Source organism: Nothobranchius furzeri, chromosome 18 (assembly GCF_043380555.1).
Source record: "Nothobranchius furzeri strain GRZ-AD chromosome 18, NfurGRZ-RIMD1, whole genome shotgun sequence".
Lineage (NCBI taxonomy): Eukaryota > Metazoa > Chordata > Actinopteri > Cyprinodontiformes > Nothobranchiidae > Nothobranchius > Nothobranchius furzeri.
In genome coordinates this window covers 17,019,880-17,041,671 of record NC_091758.1, presented here as the reverse complement: position 1 = coordinate 17,041,671, position 21,792 = coordinate 17,019,880, and the positions used below count along the sequence as shown (strand labels likewise).

The window sequence follows — 21,792 nt, the reverse complement described above, 5'->3', positions numbered from 1 at the left end:
AGAGCTGCTGCTGTTTATGTCTGTACAGAGGGATCAGGACTGTTGATGATGTTAAGGAGGCACAATTTCTGTGAAATACGAAAATTCCTCCTAAATGTTCTGGGTTCCTTGAAGTCTGCAAATTCTATGCTGCAGGCTCATTCTGTTGACCTGTGCTGTGCTTCAGAAGTAGTCAGTGCATCTCCGCAGGCTTTGAAGCAGATGAGAGAGGAGGAAAGTGAGACATTACAGTTTTTCTCAGTTGCTTTGGTGCATTTCTCACAACAGAATTAAACTTTGCACAACAGTTTGTTCAACCTCCACAACATGTAGTCGTTTTGGCACAACCTAGTGGTGGTTTCATGTTCATTTCATCCAAAGGCAAATGCCTTTGTACATGAAGCAGTTGAGTAAGTACAAATATCTAAAGAATGGTCACTTTTGACTTGCTATTCATCACTGTCTCCTTGCTTTTATCATGAATGTCACAATTATTTATACTTGTACCGGCTGAATAGTCATTGTCCTTACAACTAATAGTCTTCATTTGATTGCTTGTGTCATTGCACTAAAAACTGTTGAACATCTTCTCAAACAATCTGTACACCCATTTTGAAAACCCTATTTTAAGAACTTTCCATGGAAATCTCCATAAATGACTTTTCTCAGGTGAACCTTATCTCACACTAATGAAAACTGGTGTGTGTCCTGGTGACAATCGGACAATGTATGTAGTGGTTTGGGATAATGCTAGCTTCTATCACTCTGCTGTAGTCAGGCAGTGGTTTGCAGCACACGACAGGATGCTTATGGAGTTTCTTCCTCCTTACACTCCATTCCTAAATCCAGTTGAGGGGTTTTTCCTCTTCCTGGAGGTGGAAGGTATATGACAGGCATCCACATACCCAAATGACCCTGCTAGCAGCTATTGGTGCAGCTTGTGATGACATCACAGCAGAGTGCTGCAGAGGGTGGATTCGACACTCCAGAAGTTACTTTCCCCGATGCATCGATAGAGCTGACATTCCCTGTGATGTTGATGAAAATATGTGGGCAGACAGACGGGAGCGTCTAGATGTCAATGACTGATACGCAGCAGTGTCTGTTCAGTTTATTTTTTTGTTTTGTTTCATAACTACTGCATATCAAATCAAATCAACTTTATTTTAATAGCACTTTTCATACAAAAAAATGCAACAAAGTGCTTCACAGATTAAAATGGCCCCATAGATCCCATATTCCCATCCTAGCCCCCCTCCCCAAGTATAAAACAATGGACAATTACACTTCCTCTCCCGCAACCAATTTCCAAGGTGAACGTACACTCACCCACACACTCGCTCGTACACACACACACACACACACACACACACACACACGCGCGCGCGTGACCAACAGAGTAAACAATAGGCTGAGTTCAGTTCAGATGGGTCAGGTAATGAACGACACATCATCAGCAGAGCCATCTGCCTCGACAGCAACAGATCCACGGCAGCAGCCAAGACACCGGCCCATGACGCCCGGGGAGGGGCAGTAAGGTTTACTGTCTAAGTGAGTTTGTGTTTGCTGTAAAATGTTTGTTTTACTGTATTTCCCCAGTTGCACAATGCTGTGAACAGTTTCAGTTAAATATTTTCGAGAGTGCATATGAAGTGTCTTGATTTTCCTTTACAATTTATGGATTTCAACATGCCATGCAGGCTGTCCAGACTTGACATGTCATTGGGAAGCACCTACAAAGAAATCCGTCACAACAAGAACATGTTCAAACCATTTGATTTGGTGACCAAAGGTGCTGGTGTAATGACTTGTAATTGTGACAGCCCTGACACTTTGATTGATATGATTAGCACCTGCACCAGCTGCTAAAAGACAAACAAAAACAAGCTCACTGCTAACAGGTAGTGTTGTAATGTCCACTGTGAGCCACGCAGAAGACTCCACCCTCCTAGCCAGGCTCTGAAGAGAGCTCTTCTCAACATTTTGGACATAGTCATTGTAGAGATGGAGACAAGATTCTCCAAAAGCAATCTCCATCTCATGAACGCAGTTAACTGCCTTCAACCTCAGTCTCCCTTTTTTCTGGATCCTGACATGTTAAGTCCTTTGCAGAAAATGACCGGAAGTGACAGTGACAAACTTTCCAAGGAGATTCTTTTTGCAAAAATAATGTTGGAGAAAGAATTCAAAAAGACTGATGATGATAACAGTGAAGAATTTGTAGACCTCTCCATTGTTTGCACATATCTACATGGGCATAAGAATGCCTTTCCTCAGCTCCATCGCATGTACAGCGGGGCAAAAAAGTATTTAGTCAGCCACCGATTGTGCAAGTTCTCCCACTTAAAATGATGACAGAGGTCAGTAATTTTCATCATAGGTACACTTCAACTGTGAGAGACAGAATGTGAAAAAAAAATCCATGAATTCACATGGCAGGATTTTTAAAGGATTTATTTGTAGATTTGGCTAAATCCTGCCCTGCTATAAAATTGAAATACTTCTTTAGCATTTTTTTTGAGTCTGTACATTCTTTGTCCTCAGTTATGAGGGATGAGATAAAAGTTTTACCTTGTCTTTGTTTTTCTAACCTGCAGAAGTACGCTGTACTTCTTTCCCCCTCCTCCATCTATCTGGCTCTTGACCGAATATAAGCTCCTTGAGCTTTCTGTAAATAATCTTCATCCAATTCATTTTGTGTTTTGGCTAAGTTAATTATGTCTTCTTCACACCAATCAATTTGACCATTTACATCAAGAATGATTTGAATGAGATTTGACTCCTTCTCATTTTTTTGTCTTTTTAATTTTTTGCTAAAGAAAATAATGTTTTCTAATCGAAAAGTTTAGAAATTCCCATTTTTGTACAGCTGTTTGAAGATTATTATCTTTTTTAGTGTCCCTTATAATTTTCTTTATGTCTTCATAATATTCCCTATTTTCTAGTAGACTATGATTCAATTTCCAGTAATCTCCAATATTTTTTTCTTCTTGTAAACATGTTATGTTTAAATTAACTACACAGTGATCTGTTAAAGGACTACTTGATATTGTTGAAGAAGAAGAAGAAGAAGAAGAAGAAGAAGAAGAAGAAGAAGAAGAAGAAGAAGAAGAAGAAGAAGAAGAAGAAAGGTTTAAACTTTATTGATTTCGGTGCTCTTAACCACACCTTTAAAATAAACTGGATTAAAAAGTATTTAAAAAATCCCACTTCTATCTGGAATTTTATCTCACATCATGTATTTTCTAATTTAGGTGGCCTTAACTTCCTACTGCTCTGCAATTACAGTATTCCCAAAATACCACTAAAACTTTCTCACTTCCATCAACAAATTCTTTTGGCATGGGCACTGATTTACAAACACAACTTCTCCCCACAAAACTGTTTGATTTGGAATAACTGCAGTATTATTTATAAAAATAAAACTATTTTTAATAACTGGTTTAATAATGGAATCATCTTGGTTAGCCAGTTATTTGATGAAAAAGGGCTTTTATACAATTACTCTGAATTCCTTAGGAAATACAATATACCAATAACACCTAGAGAATTCTCAATAGTGTTTGATGCCATCCCATCCGATCTGTCTATGTTGTTCAGATGCTCACACAGCGCTCCACTATCAGTCAGTCGCCCGGATGTGTTACATTCTTCTCTTGGCAACGTTTGTTTTTCCTCGCATAAGTCGGTGAATAACAAAATAAGAACTCTCTTTCAGGATAAAATGATTTCTGTTCCATCAACCATATCTTATTGGGCTAATTTTGTAACAGATGTTGAATGGAAAAAAGTTTGGACCTTACCACAAAAATTTATTTTAATGAACAAAGTTAAAGAGATTATTTAAATTGATTCACAAGTTTTACCCTACCAAACAATATTTGTAAAAATTTATAGCTGATAAAAATGTAAATTGTACCTTTTGTCAAGAGCAACCTGAAACAGCTTTTCACTTGTTCTGGTCATGTAAATTTACAAGTAAATTCTGGAAGGACTTCCACAAGTTTATTAATGACTCTGTTCTCCCTAACTTTCAACTATACTACAAAGATGTTATTTTTGCTCTTCATAATTTTAATAAGAAGGACAACGATGCTTTCTTCTTAGTGAATATGATTTTATTTTTGGCCAAATTTCACATACACAAAAGCAAAGTCCTTGGCAGAAAACCTGAACTTCTTGTATTAAAAATGGAACTTGAACAATATATAAGGACAATCTCCTCATCAAAAACACCAAGGCTCTTAAGTCTGTTAACATTTGTAACCACCTGAAACTGCTCAATTGACTTAACCTCTTCCAGACCTTTCTTTTTCTTTTTTTTTTTCCTTTTTTCTCCATGTCTCCATCATTTCTGTCGTTCTTCATTGTAATACCACAATGGTATACTTTGTGTGTTCCATGTCTTACTATTGTATGTTCAAAATGTGCTAAACAAAGTTATATTAAAAAAAGAAGAAGAAGAAGAGAGTAAGAAGATAAATCTTATAAATCTGGTTGTTTCTGCTGATTAGAATATTTCTAATGGTCTAGTTATAAGGTTTTGGTTTATCTACTGAGTTGTTCTTTTTTTTTTTTTGAGTTTTGGTTGTTGTTACTATGTATGTGATTGATGTTCACTAATAAAAAAAAAAAAAAAAAGAAGAAGAAGAATGTCCGTCTGTAATTTCTTCAGTGTGCTTTGCTGCCGCGTGGTGGCAAAAGTGCGAACTGCAGCATCACAGAGCAAAACAGCCGGAGCTGGGAGCGGATTCGAGTCTGCTGTGACTCGTAACGTCTCAGACCAAGATGCCAGATGCTCTGGAGCGTCGGTCGTGTTTGCTGGTTTTAGCATTGATTTTCCACCTAAGCAGAGCAGCAGAGGTTTCTGTGTGGAGCGTGAACATCAACTCGGTCAGTGTTGTTCCTTCACCGTCTGCCTCCTTTCAGATACCGTGTTGTGCTAATTCTCCAGCAGCTGGTAGCTGAGGCAGCTAGCTGGCACCTAGCCATCCTGTCCGCTGGAGGGTCCAGTTGTCAGGACGCTTTCTTTGCTTCCTTCTCTTTTATTACCCCGTCCTGGAATTTCCACCTGCCTTCTGACTGCTGGTATTATTTCATTTTAGACAGACACTCTGACGCAACCTGCAGGTAATCCTCTGCAGTAAACCCAAACTTAGAGGCATGCTTAACAAGAAAAGCAGAAATTTAAAGGACACTAGGCCCTGGTGTCATGTGGTTAGGTCAAGAAAAAGGTTGTTTAACCGGTTATTATAACCTCAGAGGAGATTAGCAGCTGTTCAAAAAGTGGCTGCTGTTCGGCAAAACACCTGTCTGATGAAGACTTAGTTTTAAAAGGTAAAGCTTAGAGGATGAACATGTTTATAAAGTTTAATTTAAAGATGATAAGCAACATTTGATCATATATTGATTTTTACATCTACATTCTGTCACATTTAGGTTGTGCCTTTGAGTTATTTGATCCAAATGTATAAAGATGTATCTAAGAATTAAATCTAAATATTCAAAATCAAAGCTGAGTGTATAAATTGACGTACGTGTTTATTTCTGTTTATGTGTTTACCAGATGCTTTTATCCAAAGTGACATACAATTTAACCTGACATGCATGTTTTTGGTCTGTGGGTGGAAACCAGAGCACCTGGAGAAGACACGCATGCAGCCGGGACTCAGACCTGCAACCTTCCAACTACACCACCATGCAGTCCATAAATCTAAATGGAAATAGGATAATAATGTAGCTTTCATTCAGAATGAGACCACAGCAAAAAGGAAGTAGCTAAACAAAATAAAAGCAGGATGAAGAAGTATCCTATCTCTTGACTGTGTGAGTCCATTTAACCATATGTGTTCCTGTCGGGTTAACCATACCACGGGATCCCTTCACCTGACTGTAATTTTGTTAGACTGGATCACCATATGGGGAGAACCAGACAGGAACAGGGAGCTATGGTTGAGCAGACACACACAATCTTACTATTCAGATAGGAGAGCTCTTCATCCTGATTTTATTTTGGTAGGCTACTTCCCATTTCCTCCAGTCTAATTTTGCACCGAAACCCTCCCATTTATATTTAGATTTCTAAATTTAGATCTTTTTTGATATTTGGACTAAGCTTAATTTATTTAGATTTAATTCTGAATATTTGCTGTATTTAAGATGATTACGACAAGCCAAGTGTGATCAAACGTAGGTGTTGTGAATGCATTAATTTACAACCGGTAATCCATATAACAGGATGAATAGATGTGTTTGAGTGAGAGTAAGAAGTAAATGCTTGTGTGTGTGTGATCTCATCACCAGCAGACGTTTTTCTCTTTACTGGCAGATTCAGCCTGTGGATGGATCTTCATTATTATTATTATTATTGTTTAGTAATATTATTATTGTAAATTAAAGCAACAACCCTGGGAGGAGCAGAGCTGCATCCTGGTTGCTGATGACATCACGTCACTGACAGGAATTGACTGGTTTTTTTTTTTTTTTTTTTTTTTTTATATTAGCAATATTTTTTTATTTCAAAATCATTTGAGGTTTACAGAAAAAGTAGCGACTGTTAATAATCATTATGACCCAATAATGCCAGCAACAGTTAAATTGATTTACCAAAACAAAATAATCAATGAAGCTATTAAATAATGAATCAACAGTTAAATATAAACATTAAACACTAATAAAACAACTAAACAATCCGGTCAGTGGAAAAAGATTTTAGAACCGTTTTGCTTTTTAATTGATCAGATTAAATAAACGGTTAGTGTAACTCATCAAAATTACCAGATTACTAGACTACAGGTTTCAGTAGAAATGTGAATATTAGAAATAGTGAATAAATGTGTAAAACAGTTATAATACTGTAAAAAAATGGTTAATTCCTAATAAAACCAGAACCTTTAACAGTATAAACAGTGAGATGGTGTGATGTCACTCCTCAGCTCGTCAGACGGCCTTATAAAACAAACATGGCTATCAAATCCATCTGCAGCACACACTTTATTCAGTAATAATTAAAATCTTATTTTGATGAATTTATGAATCAACGAATGGGATTATTATTACATATGACAGAAAACTTGTTTTCATTTTGCAAAACAACTTTTTAAAGTCTCCAAAATCTCCAGGATAAACAGGAAGTGACTGTTTTTCTCTGTGTTTTCAGACTCAAGATGCCGTGTTTAGGAAGACGCTGTATGCCAACACCACCATCTATATGAGGTGTAAGTAGGCTGGCATCTTGTTTCTGCCTCTGATGAGTAAATCCTAGTGATGCTGAAGATTCTAGAGGTGTGTAACGGCAAGAATCTGGTGATGTATAATCCCGATATTGGCGTGGAGGGGTGGTACAGTATGTCGCGATACTAAAATCCAGATTATATTTGCCATTTTTAAGACTGAGTTTTGTTGGGAAGCTCACGCAAGACACTTCCAAAACACATCCAGTGTTTTTGTTGTTCCATCAGAATGAATAAACATTGCTGCCACCTAGCAGTCGGAGTTTGAATTGCACCACACAAAAGAATTAAAAGTTTGCATGTGAATATCGATACGCTGCTTTTAAAGGCATACTATGTAACTTTTTCATATTTTTTAAAATAATTTTCTTCAGCCAGTATATGCTAAATCGATTGGAGTTAATAAATTGTCATTAACCCTAACATTTAATTTTTAATTATCTAAAATTGTTTATATAGACATATGTGTGTTTATGAGCCATGAAAATGTAGTCAAAGGTTTAAAAGAAATGACTAATAAATGGCAGAGTAATTCTCTGACTGGAAAAAGCAAGCTTCAAACCAGGAGAAGGCACAAGAAGATGGCCCAGCGTCCTGCTGACCTTTCCTCTGAAATAAGTCAAAGTTAATCCAGCATGCTTTGAAGTCAGGTTATAATGAGACAGCTATTATTTTAGACCATTTCAGATGTTTTATAGGTCTGAAAGATTGACACACTGACCTCCTCAGACAAGGAAGTGCCTCTTGGGTCAGTTCATGTGTGTGCACAATAATATGTAAACTACCTGATGTTATTGTGCACACACACATAAACTGGCTCGAGAAGCGTTTCCTTGTCCGGTGAATGCTGAGAGTTGTGGTCCGACTTGTTCAGTGAATTTTTTGTCCTTCATCGTAGTTTATGGTGCATTCAAAACCACACATTTTGACAGGCATGTCAATAGAGTTGTGCAATTAAATTTCTAAATGATTTAAAACCATTTTTATTAGGAGGATTTTAAAGAGGCTGTAAGCTAACCAAGTAAAACCACAATGCTAAGCAGCATTTTTGCCCTTGATGTAATATGAACAAATTCAAATGCAAGTCTGGCGATGCAACTAAATCATTCTATTCTTCTTACCGAACACTATTCTCTTTTCATACCTATGTTCACAACAGCTTGTAATGGCTAACGTAGCTTAGCTCACACAGAAGTTAGCGTGTGCTAACACAGAACTGGGGACAGTGTATCAATCTGTCATCCCTATAAAACGTCTGAAGTAATAGCTGTCTCATTATAACCAGACTGCAACATGTGCAGGTTTAACTTTTTCTTCAGAGGAAAGATCACCATAGGGAGCCTAAGTCTCCTCCCCTTCCGGTCGGCTCATGAGTCCCCAGAAGAACGAAAAAACGAATGCAAGTCAACGGGGCTAAAAGAGCTATTTTCTAATCCGCTTTGCCTGACGCCCTGGATCACACATGTGTTGTACTGCAATTTAAATGTAAACTAATGATGGGTGTTTCGACCACGCCAGTCACGCACTTTGAGATTTGTCAGCTTCTAAAAGTTCATAATTAGCATGACTACATCAGCACGTCACATATATGATGTCACCACATAATGTCCTCTCCGCTAGCGTAGCTGCTACTTACCAAATGACCAGATTTATGGTTCTTTCCTCCTGAAGGAAGGATTTGAAGTTTGCTGAACTTACAGCCATTTTCCCTCAGTTTTTCTCTGTGTCTGGCGCTATGACGTCACTTTCGTGAAGCGCATTTGTAGTCCTGGACTTATTTTCACACTAAACCCAAAATAGCGTTTCCCCCTGTTCGAAACTAAGCGAGTTCTTGGTATCAAAATGTGTCTTTAAAATTCAGGGACATCATATGTGAAATCCATGGCACATAACAAGTGGAACTAGAAAAGAGCGTTGTAGCACCATTGACTAGCATTCATTTTTTCATTCTTCCGGGGTCCGAAAGTAGATGGGTGTGACTTAGGCGTCCTCTGACTCCGTACCATCTTCTCATGCCTTCTCTCCTTTTGAACCCTGCTTTTTGAACCCTGCTTTTTTTTTAGTCAGAGAATTACTCTGCCATTTATTAGTCATTTCTTTTAAACCTTTGACTACGCTTTCATGGCTCACAAACGCACATGTCTAACTAAACAATTTTAGATGATGAAAAATTAAATGTAGGTCTATCTTTAATAACTACAGGATCCTGAGATACTCTATTTTTCCACAGAAAAACATATTTGTCTCGTCAACACAAGTTTAGACTAAATCCAAAGGAAATTTGAATTTCCCAGCTTCTCCCCAGCATTGGCGTCATTTTAACCGGGGACGCCGGGGACATGTCCCCGGCAAAATTTGTGATTGGCAGCTGTGTCCCCCCCACTTTCAAAAATGCCTGCTGATGAGGATTTTTGTTTTACCAGCTCAGATCTTATACCAGGGGTCGGCAACCTGTTCCCATCAAAGAGCCATTATTACCCGTCTCCCACAGTAATTCTGGACGGACCTTAATAAGCAGTGACTTAAGTGAAGCAGGCAGGTCGCGCTAGAAAATTTAGTTTAAAAAGACGTCATAAATGTTTTCCCCCGTCCTTTTTATTTATAAAATATGAAGTAAAAACTCACAATTTAATTTTCATTCATTTGTCATTAATATTTAGTCTACACCCGTGCGTTAAGTGGACCATCTTCCAGTAAACGCACAACATCCAGCCCACCTCTCCAAATGCGTAAAATGTGCATCAGCCGCTAGTTAGGCGCGCCGCGCGCACCGTCAGCTACGTCAGCCCAGACAAGAGCAGAGCAAATAGAGAAAGAATAGAGGATAATTGTGTCTGGATGTGGATGGAGATTACATTTTACAGCAGCCTGATCATCATTTAAATACGTAACCCATCACCTGTCTTCTAGTCCACGCTATCAGCATTATTTTAATTGGTGTGTGTGTGTGTGTGTGTGTGTGTGTTTTCCACTTCAAACACTGGTCTAACCAACCAGACCAGTGTGTCCAGTAACATATTAATGTTACAATTAAACAGTTTCACTTCATGTAGGCTAGGAACATTTCACCTGCCGTGGCCCGACTGCTTCTGCTCCACATAAACTTTGTGCGTGATCAAATGTCTCTATCTATGCGTAATGCGTCTCCATATTAGAGACGGGAACAAGCGCTGTTCAGCCAAAGTTTCATAATTTCATAAAAAGAACATTTTTCCAAGTGACACATCCCTCAGAGAGACCGGGTTTCCAGACTGTTTCAGTGGGAGGAAATCATCGCATGCACCGTGGTTCTGCGCTGCGAACCCCTCAGATCTTCAGCTCACTGTCCACCGTGGGCGCTCCGAGCCACGCTGAACCAGTATAAAGCTCTGATGTTCTGATGGGAATATTTTACCTCCGCAATGTGCGTCAACGATTAAAATGTCAGCTCATCCATGTGCATCAGTGTGCGTCGGGGTAATTCTTTCAAACCAAGCAACATCCTTGAGTTCATCTGTCAAAATAAAAAGTCAAATGGAAATATCTGTAACCTGCCATTTAACTGTTTTGCCTTCTTGTGAAGATTGTTGCAAAGAGAAACAATTAAATGTGATTAACCCCAGAGCCACCCAGAGTGCATGTGGAAGGTTCCTCCCACTGAAGCAAGTGTTTTCCAAACCCTGTCTCTCAGAGAGACTTGTCACTTACAAAATGTTCCCTGATTATGAAACTTTGGCTGAATAGCGCTTGTTCCCGTCTCCAATGTGGCAACACATCCAAGAGCCATCTGAGGAGAATCCCAGAATCTGACATCCTCCAGCTCATAAAGCGCCTATGATTACGCACAAGCATGACGCGTCAACCTGGTCTCACAGTAAGACCGGGTTGGACCTGTTCAGGTTTACGCAGATAATCTTTACATTTAGAATTGGCATACAGATGTAAAATTAATGCAGTAAAATATAAAGCATTTTATTTAAATATCCATTCATTATTTTACAAACACAGAGAGCCGCCGACCCCTGTGCTAGCCTACTTTATTGTCCCCAGCAATTTTTAAACCCCACTCAAGTGTATGGTTATTGTCCCCAGCAATTCTGAAAACAAACTGATGCCCTTGCTCCCCAGCATTCAAACGCACCATGTACGCACAAATTAATCAGGTGTGAAAAGAGTCTCAAAAGGATTTTTGTACTTGTAAACTGATCTGTGTGTAATACAGTTTTGTCCGTGTTTACCAGGTGTTTTGTGTGTGTGTGTGTGTGTGTGTGTGTGTGTGTGTGTGTGTGTGTGTGTGTGTGTGTGTGTGTGTGTGTGTGTGTGTGTGTGTGTATTCAATGATTTGTACGTGTAAAAACTGAAGTTACACACGAAAATGTAAACACAAGTTACAAATCAAGAGTTACACACACACACACGCACACACACGCACGCACGCACGCACACACACACACACACACACACACACACAAGTCTAGATACACACGCACAAATCTTTTGAATCTTTTTTCTCCCCATACTGGTCCGATCCCTGTTGGACTTAGTAAAGTGAAGCTGACATGCCTGCTGCTGGAGTCTGGTTTCAGCACATTTCCTGCATGTTTTAGATCGTGAACACAGCTGATTTGTTTTATTTAGTGATGAATCACCCCTCTAGACAGGAAGGCTGAGGAGACATTTAAGATGTGAGGTGTTAAAAAGACAAACGCACAGTGAGGAGAGTTTCACCTTCGCTTTTACTAACAAACACTAGGGGGTGCTAGAAGCAAGACACAACTGCATAGCATTCCTATGATACATATTCATATTGATACTGTATTATAACACAAAATATCGTGATATTTCACATTTTCCTACATCTGTAGGAGATTTTTTTGCTTTGTTTGACAGAAAATGTCACTTCAGTCTTTGTGTCTGTTTATCAGAGAGTTATTTATTTATTTATTTATTTATCAATGATAAATCTAGTCATAAGTCTGTGTTATTAGGGTAAAACGTTCTGGCTCAGTGAAAACCTGCTGGCCTCTGACAGTTCTCATCCCATTTCTCTGCAGTCCAGAACGATTCGGGTTCATGTGAGAGAAACCTGGCCTTCAACATCAGCTGGTACCTGCGCTCATCGGTGTGCTACAACGAGGTCTTCAACACACCAGTGAGCTTTACTTCTATTTGTACAAATCTTTCATTCTGCTTTGATTTCACCCTCAGAGGGGAGGATTATGGGTAATAATTCAACCAGTGGAGAACTTAGTCCCAGAGCTCCAGCCCTGAGGGACACCAGCGTTGAGGTCAGTCACAGCTGCTAGCATCGGGCTTTCTTAGCTTTGAGCTCTGCTGATATTTGCCTCCAGCTCTGGCTCTTTGTCCAGATGCTCTTCAGACTCAGCTGAACGCTTCAGGTGAGTCGCAAAGAGATAACCAGGTCACCTGCAGCACAACAGGGATGTTTTGTTCAGGTGTGTTTCAAAGTTTTTTTTTTTTGCCTTGAATAGGCATTATGATACCAAATGTGTCTAAACATGACTTGAACTCTGCTCTGAAAGGACCTGAGCTCATGAACACTGATAACAGTGGTCCATAAAGTCACTTTGTCCTATTGACTGAGTAAAACTGCAAGCTCTGATTGTGATTTCAGTAGAACTGGTTTCTATGTATGTCTGCAGATCCGAAGCATCTAAAGAGTCTGTTTTTATTTATTAGTTTAAGCTGAACAGGAGCAGTTCACTCTGATCGTTTACACGTTTGGCTTTACTCTTTATCATATAGCTTGCGTTGAGATTTTCAATTACTTTTATTTATAAAACACCAATTCACAACAAGAGTCGTCTCAAGGCGCTCTACAAAGTCAGCATTCCAAGTGAACCCACTTATCAGTGCACTGGGTTTTTTGATTATCCCAGTTAGTAAAACGTTTCCTAGATTAGGAAGCATGCATCAAGTCACGGACTTGTTGCATCAGAGACTTTACAGAAATTCCCATACAAGCATGTAGCGACAGTGGAGAGGAAAACTCCCCTTCAACAGCAGCAGACCTCCAGCAGAGCCCGGAGATGACCGCTTCAGTCACGTAATAACAAATGGAATGTTATCTAAATGGAATGCAGCCCTCATAAAGACCAGCTGGACGATACAGAAAAAAAGCGTATCGATAAAAAAAATCATATTGATCGATATTGATAATTATGGAAAACTATTATGAAAAGTGTTGGAAATATATTTGAAGTGCAGCCCTGGCCCTCTTAGGCCCTCTTAGGCCGTTACTTTATGATGAAACAAGTTCCCAGACTTGTTTTTTATCCATTCTCTGTTGTAAACCACCGTTGCTTGTTTTGTGTCAGACTTGTAAGAATGAACATATCGCCACGCTGGTGAAGTACTGTGATCTTATTTGGGGACGGTTTCTTCCACCTCTCCTTGCTGCAACATCACTGCTGTCTGTGTAGGTTAGAGAGGGAAGGGCTCGGCGACGGAGCGTGCTTGGGTCTGTGTTTTCGATTGGTTGGGTCTAAGTAATTACTCTAGTATGAAGCTACCCAGTAGGCGATAATGGAAAAAGGAAACTTTTTAAAGTTTTTTCTGTTCAACCACATGTGTGTTGATCGATATTTATTGTTATTGAATTATTGTCCAGCCCTAGAAGGTGCCAGTAAATATCTTCTACAAACGCACCAGAGGCTGGTTAGTGAGAAGCAGCTCACTGACGCGTCTCCACTCGTTTCTCTGAAGGACAACAAGGCCATGAACATGTTCGGCATGGACCACATGCTGAAGGAGGGATGGAGTGGGTTCTACAGTCAGGGCTTCGTGTTCTTTGAGAACTGCTCGTCCCTCTTCATACCCAAGGTGAAGAAGTCCCCAACACTAGAAAACACAGATATGTCATTTGTTCATGTTTAGGGAGTCTTGGGTAACAAGTTTATGGTCTTGTTTGTTTTAACAGGTTTATTTTCCAGACTTCAACTCTTACCAGCCGCTGTCCAGCCCAAAGGTCTGCAAGTTCCAAACCTGTCTGTTTAATATTCACTGGCTCTTGGTTTTCTCTCAACCTGTGCTGTTGTTCTTCTTCAGAGCGACCCATCGAATCAGACTCTTACTTGGCCCGACAAGCCGGTGAGGCGTGTTTTTACTGCACCGAATAAAATTATTCCTATAATAAAAGCTTTTACTTTTACTGGACGATGAGGACTTCAACATCTTAGAGTCTCAACGAGACAAACGGACTCCCAGAGACCGTAAACCTGCTGCAACGTTTGGAGAAAGCACCTCCATCAGGAGAACACAAATGCTAGCTTAGATAGGAAATGTCCACACACACACACACACACACACACACACACACACACACACACACACACACACACACACACACACACACACACACACACACACAGCTCTCTTCTGCCAGTCATAGGTTCCATCCAACCACCCTAAAAGAGGGCCTGTGTTAGGGTAGGGTTAGAAGCTGAGAAGTGAAGGGTCCTCCCATGAGGACATGCTACTGTAGATCCATTTTTAGACTCAAGCTCAGATTTAAACTGAACTTTCTATATTTGTTAATAAAAGAACAAAAACGATGCCATCGTTTTTGTTCTTTTATTAACAAATAAAATAACTTTTATTGTTCTTTTGTTTGAAACCACCGCTTCGACCCTGAGGGTTTTTGTGGTGTCGAAGCAGAGATTAGCCTGATGAGTGTGTTGTCCCTTAAACGTTGTGGGAGTCTGGTTTGTCCTTCTTGTCTCATGCAGCTGTTGACCCCAGTGATCTGTGCCTGTGGTGTCCCTCAGGAAATCAGCGCGGTGGCCAGAGCATGGGAGGACGGTCCCTACCTGTTCATAGTGAAGGTGCAGCCGTTGTTCCGAGGAGTCGAGGATGAAGACTTTGCAGCGGAGCAGCTCAGTTTTGCTTTCACGAGTGAGAAATGACCGAGTGTGTTTCCGCAGGGCAGACCTGTTTGACCTCAGTGACAGATTTGTCCTTGGTTCCCAGTGAAAGTGGAGATGAAGGGCCCACATGACTACTCCTCCCCAGCAGACTGGCCTCTGATGATAGTACGTAGGCTTACATTCAGGGAGCAGAGAGGACTTTTAATCACATTTACATGGTTTTTCTACCTGTCCCAGTTCTTCATGGTCATGTGCATCGTCTACGTGCTGTTCGGAGCGCTCTGGCTCTTCTGGTGCGCTTGTTATTGGAGGGATCTGCTGAGGATCCAGTTTTGGATCGGAGCTGTCATCATCCTTGGCATGCTGGAGAAGGCCGTGTTCTATTCGGAATACCAGAACATCCGTTACAAAGGAGACTACGGTTTGCCTCCTAGACTCCTTTTCTTGTGTCTGATCCGATTTTTTGAGGTAATCGTGTGATGGTGGTGTTGTTTCTCTTGGTAGTTCTGGGTGCTGTGATCTTTGCTGAGCTGCTCTCAGCTCTCAAAAGATCTCTGGCTCGGATCCTGGTCCTTATCGTCAGCCTGGGCTATGGAATAGTCAGGTAGGCTATTTGTTCAGCCCTCACAGCCCAGCGCGCGGCTCACTGCTAACGTGTGTTTGGACTTCCTGTCGCAGACCCAGACTGGGAACCACGGTGCATCGTCTGGTCGCCGTTGGACTTCTCTACCTTCTCTTCTCCTCTGTGGACGGAGTCCTGAGGGTGACTGGTGTAAGTAAATAATTCATTCGTATTTTACACTTGTGAAAACATCGTCAGACAAAGAAGTGGAGGAAAATTATAGTTGGATGTTAACCATTAGGGCTGCAACAACGAATCGAAAAATTCGATGAAAATCGATTACTAAAAGCGTTGGCAACGAATTGCGTCATCGATTCGTTGTGTCGCACAACTCTTCCAAAAGCCCCACCCCACCCCCACCCCCTTCCACCCGCTGTTGCGCGCAGACCGGTGGAGAGCCGGCAGGTGTTTGGAAGAGGAACATGGCAGGAGCAGCAAGGCCCGAAAAAGTAAAAACTTCTTAAGTTTGGGAGCATTTTCAGTTAAATCAGGCGAAGACATTCATTACCTGCAACGTTTAGGTCAGACAGCATGGCACAGGAGTACTACAGTGATGATGCAGCATCTTAAACGCAAGCATGTCAGAATCATCAGCGAGGAAGGAGAGAGCTCGGTGTCCGGGTAAGTTAAAAACTTTTCAAAAGTGATTCACCCAAGCTCCGGATTATTACACAGGCTAGACATGCCCTAAGCTCGTAAAAAAAATTAAGTCTATAAAGTCGTGAGCGCGACGCTTATTAGATGAACGGGGGGGGATCTTCCCGTAGACTTGCGCTGCTGCGAACCGGTTCCGCCGTCACATTCCCGCAGAAACTGGTTGATCACACCGGGGCCAGACTACTAGCATGTGGCTTTACAACCACAATGTCCTCGGAAGCAAAAACGCTTTTAAAAGGGAGGGAGGAGTCCTAACTGTTGCTGCAGGCGTGTTGTGTGAGAGTGCAGTTATATACTGGTTAATATATTTTTGGGTTCAGTTGCTTTCATGTGGCCTAATGTGAGTCTATTTGGGATCATTGGAATGATCAGCTGCATTTCTTGATGTGACTTTATGGCAGTTGCCCAGGGCATCATCGCCAGGAGGGTGGCATTCATTTACTTTTGTTTTATTTGGTATTTTTTCAGTCATTTTTGGAAATAGTGATTAATTTTGACTAATTCACAGCCTATGTTTAATTACATTTAAAAATTAGTTGTTTGACATCCCCAGTTATAATAAATGTTTACAGATTAGATCAAACAAAACAGATGAGAATTGCCCTCAAGCTGTTTAACTTGGACCAAGCATTTTAGGTCACAGTTAGGTGTAGCTTATGGTCTCTGTCTATACACCTTATAAGACAATTTAGGTGATGGCATGTTGTTTTTCTGCTATTGAACTGTTTTCTAATAATGTTGTGTTTAATAAAGTGAAGGAAGGAGAGAAATAACGTTTCCCTAGCGGTTTTTAAAAATTTCCCCATGTAATCCGATTAATCGATTAATCGTGTCGAGACCCCATCCGATTCATCGATTATCCAAATAATCGTTTGTTGCAGCCCTATTAACCATAGAAACTGATCAAGAGACTGTGGAAAACGAGTAAAGGTGGAAAATAAAACTTAAAGCCTGAGATGGGAGACTGTCTCCATCCTCCCTGTTCACCTGTGTTTCATGTTTAAAAGGTCTGCTCTGGTTTGCTCCTGCAGGGTTTCTACGGGACAGTCGCCCTGGTGGCTAATCTTAGCCTCTCGCTCATCGACTCCTGTGTCATGTGGTGGATATCCTTCACTCCATGCTTCTCGCAGCCAATCAGGAATTTGTAGCTTTTTCTTGGGTCTAACACCACGGACACACACGCAACTTTTTCCTTAATTAGCCCCTACATTTTCATCAGCCTGTCACAAACCACTCGCCTCCTGAAGCTCCGCAGAAACGTGGTGAAGCTGTCGTTATACCAGCACTTCACCAACACGCTCATCTTCTTTGTTGTGGGTGAGTTGGAGCAGGACGTGCGTTAGACGGGTTGGATCTGAGTCTGCTGGAATAAAACACCAATCTGTCGGTCAGCGTTGTTCAGAAGGGTCTTTGTCACTGGAGAACAGTTGTTCCAGTTCCTGGAGGAGTCTGGTTTTCATTCTTAACAGTAAAAAAAAAAAAAAAGATTTTATTTAGTGTTAGTTGTGTTTGTGTTAAGCTAACACCGGGTTTCATCTGTGTCCTCAGCATCCATCATATTTATCATCTGGACGACTAAAGTCTTCCGGCTGGTGGACTGCCAGAGGGTTGGTTCCTGTCTCCACTGGGTTTTGAACCCCCCAGGGTTTCTGTGCAGTGGAAACTCACCGATACCCTACTTCCTGTTTATCTTCTCCTTTCAGAGTTGGCGGGATTTATGGGTGGATGATGCCTTCTGGCGTCTTCTGTTTTCTACGATTCTGCTGGTCATCATGGTGCTGCTGCGGCCCTCGGCCAACAGCCAGAGGTGAGACTCAGACTGAGCTCTGACGTGTCTGTTTACTGAAAACACATGACTCACTTCAGATTTCACTCTGGTTGTAGGTTTTCTCATTCCCCTCTTATTGATGAGGACGACGAAGAAGATGAAGCCAAGGAACCCATGATTAATGAAGCTTTTGGTGAGACCCAAAAGCCAGGAGAGGGATGATTAATCTGGGACGGAAATGTCACAAGTATGGCGTCTCAGCTACAGCTTTGGGTTGCACAAATTTTAAAAGTAGGAACCATCAGATTTCTGTCATGGTCTGGTTTTTACTGGAACTCGTTTCTACTCAACACCTTGGGGTGTCTCGTTAGTCAGATTTGGATTTGGTTTAAATTTGGCTCCAAACAGTCTCAAAAACCACGTAATCAACAACAACAGAATATTACCATTTGGTTTGACTAACCCTGACTCACACAGCAGGAAGGGTTCCAGATGTCTGGGGGGAGGATCGGACTTATGTTAAGCATAATTCTGCGCACACGAAGACGCATAAGAGACCTGGATGATGAAGCTCAATGGTTAAAGGAATCACGGAAGCGGTGTGAAGCGCTCCGTCGCGCGTCTAGACGGTACCGTAGGAGGCGAGCTGCCATGGTTCGCCACATGCTACAGCAGCGAGCTATCTAGGAGCGCACAGCGTCCCCCGGTCCCCTCCTCCTCCCCCTCCTCCCTGTCCGGAACTCGACCTCACCAGTCTGAAGCAGCCACCCTGTCTGTGACAAGTCCGGACCTGTTACTAGGGGCACCGTCAGGTTTAATTACAGAAAGCGTTATCCAGATGTTTGTATTCAGGCACAAAGGTCTTACGGACAGAGTCCGGAACATTTCCGTTTTTCATGGCCTGTCTGAAGGGGGCTTTATTGTGAAAGCACCTCCTCTCCTGAAGGCTAAGCTGATGGCGTTTTAACAAGTGAAGATGGCAGAATGAGAGCAAAACACCAACAGCATTTGAAGAGAATTTAAAAATAACATGCCTCCAGTACTGTCATCACAATCATGTTCTCTCTCTCTCTCTCTCTCTCTCTCTCTCGCACTCACTCACTCACTCACACTCACTCATTCACTCAGCCATTATTATCAGCTCTAGCAGCGCTATGTATTGAAAGATAAAATGGGGAAAATAACCAAAAGGTTTGGCTCTGCCAGCTGAGCATTAGGCCTCAGCTCCAGAACACCCCCCCCCCCCCCCCCCCCCGAGCTGGCTGCTGCCGTGGTAACATAAGGGAAAACACATGGGAAAACCCCAGATGTCTAAAAAAAGATGACGAAAGGGATTCTGGATCAGTCAGGAGCGCTACAAAATGCAGCTTTGAAGATTACATGATTGCGTTGTTTAAAATCGCAATTTCTGTCCAAAGACGATAGATCGTTCAGCCCTAGTCATGACAGTAAACTTGACCCATAAATGTAAAATGTTTTTTTGAACCAGGCTTTAAACATGAATATTTCAGCTTTGAAGTTGGCCCTTTTAACGTGGAAGTCAATGGGAACGTGCTCCTTTCTGGAGCCAGGCCCTAGTGGATGAGGAGGGAACCGCGTTCTTTGTCACTTCCACGTTGGCTTCACTTTCGGCAGCCGAAGTTTCCCCATTGGTTTAAACTTCGCGTGTGAATGTTATAAACAAACATATCCGCAGTAGGCCCAAAGGCTTCAATGGTAGTCTAGAGTAATTCTGGTGGAATCAAAGTAGTTTTGGTCCCGTAAATTATCCTCTCATAAGTTTTAATCTCCTGTAAACGTTTCACAGAGAAAACGTCTGATGTAATTTACTGGTGAAGTTATTAGTTCAGAAAACACAACTGTGTAAAAATAAGCATTGAACGCAGCTCATAATGAACACTAGTTCCTCCTGCACCCTGATGCTTTGTGTATGTTCAGGGCGTCCTGCTGTGCTTTTATTTTGACAAGCTTCACAGTTGCAGAGCAGAAATAATTGCTGAACCTTTCCCTAATTAATGAAATAATTAATCACATTTAATCATTATTTCTGTATTTGTTGAGGACATTAACTCTGTAAGAGACCTCTGGTGTTTACACAATGAGGAAGTATTTATCTAGAAAAGACTGCTGGGTGATACGACCCAGGACTTCTCAGTAACGGTGATCTAATCATACTATCAGATGTGAGACTTGCGTGTGATTCTAGCTTTATTTTTATTTTTAACCCCAGAAGGAATGAAGATGAGAGGCTCAAAACCAGACACTAACAGCTCCCAGAAACTGTTGAGTAAAGAGGTGGGTTCATTCTGTTCGTCTACCTGATTTTACCCTAAAGGTTGAGTTTAAAACTGCTTTTCTCCAGGATGAGGACCTGAAATGGGTTGAGGAGAACATCCCGTCATCTGTTGCTGATGTGTGAGTAAAGCAGACCTGAGCCTGAGGTTTTTTTTATATTTTATTTTTGGGCTAAAGTTCTTTTCCTCCCCCGTTTTTCTCCCTCCAGAGCTCTCCCTGTAATGCTGGACGAGGAGGAGGTGAGGTCTTGTTACTCCACTCGTGCTAATCCCATGATTCTGCTCACATTTCTTCCGTTTGAAGAGATCCACGATGACCTTTGATTTTTTTCCACACTCACGCTGCTGCATGTTCACTGGTGTCTCTGTCTCTCTTCTAGGAAATCCTGAAAACCAAGATGGAGAGATCCAAAATGGAGTAGAGTTTTATTTAAGGGGCTGGTGTGTGATGTCACTGAGGCAGCAACGGATTAGATCTAACTGAATTTATTAGATAACAAATGTAGAAAAATGCTAGCTGTTTTTTCCAGAAGTCTGTGTTTTGTTTTCACACAGGCTGTGTAACGCGGTCAGAGGCACTGGTAGTGTGTTTGTTAGGAACCTCTGCTGTCTGGAGTCTGATGGTGGGACTGCTGATGTCAGCCTTCGAGTGGAAACTCAGGTCACTGTATAACACAACTTTTGTTAAATTTACTTTTTATTTGCTTCACTTCTGTTTTTTTACAACTGGCCAAACTCAAGTAGACACTTGGCTTGTTGCACAACCTCTCCCCCTGGAAGAAGAATGTTTTAGATTACTGTGATGGATGTGGGTTTGTTTGTTTGTTTGTTTGTTTGTTGTTTTTGAGATTTAAATCTTGTGGGTTAAGTTCCAGAAGGCCGAAGCAGGTCAGATTTAAAACTGGATGCTCATCAGTCATCTCAGCTGGGACACAACAAACAGCTGCTGCTGATGAGGTCCCGCTGCAGCCGACAGCGCCTTACGCCTCTGTGATCGGATGTGTTGTTTCAACTCTGTGAAAAATCATTTTTACTTTGGCCGTTTGATAATAGAAGCAACTTCATCACACGCTCAAGCGTTTGTCAGAAAACTAAAGAATTGTTTAGTTGAGCTGAGCCAGTGAAACTTAAACACGTCTATGGTGTACACTTCTATTATAAAAGTATGTTAGTCACTGTTACTGTATGTCACTACAGATACTTGAAGCATATTACAGGTGTTAAACATCTGGCAGAATGTCACACCACTGGTTAATGTTATGTTTACAGAAATAATCTAGGTGACTTTTTGGTATTCACTGGTGTCCTGATTAATATAAGTAACTCAAATTTGCTTTTTAAATTAGCTATTTTACAAGATTTCTTTCTGCAGAAT

At 41.1% G+C, this 21,792-nt stretch overlaps 1 protein-coding gene across 1 annotated transcript; it reads left to right on the top strand.

Moving 5' to 3' along the window:
* The first annotated feature begins 4,686 nt into the window (after positions 1-4,686).
* LOC107391863 (transmembrane protein 87A) lies at positions 4,687-21,070 on the top strand. Its single transcript, XM_015969339.3, has 20 exons — positions 4,687-4,872; positions 7,139-7,196; positions 12,245-12,342; positions 13,917-14,033; positions 14,131-14,178; positions 14,259-14,300; positions 14,978-15,104; positions 15,180-15,241; positions 15,314-15,497; positions 15,581-15,680; positions 15,755-15,848; positions 17,387-17,458; positions 17,564-17,672; positions 17,904-17,962; positions 18,059-18,162; positions 18,240-18,316; positions 20,354-20,418; positions 20,486-20,538; positions 20,627-20,657; positions 20,798-21,070. The coding sequence occupies exons 1-20, from the start codon at positions 4,768-4,770 to the stop codon at positions 20,837-20,839; spliced, it is 1,647 nt and encodes a 548-aa protein (XP_015824825.1). The 5' UTR covers positions 4,687-4,767; the 3' UTR covers positions 20,840-21,070.
* The last annotated feature ends 722 nt before the right edge of the window (positions 21,071-21,792 follow it).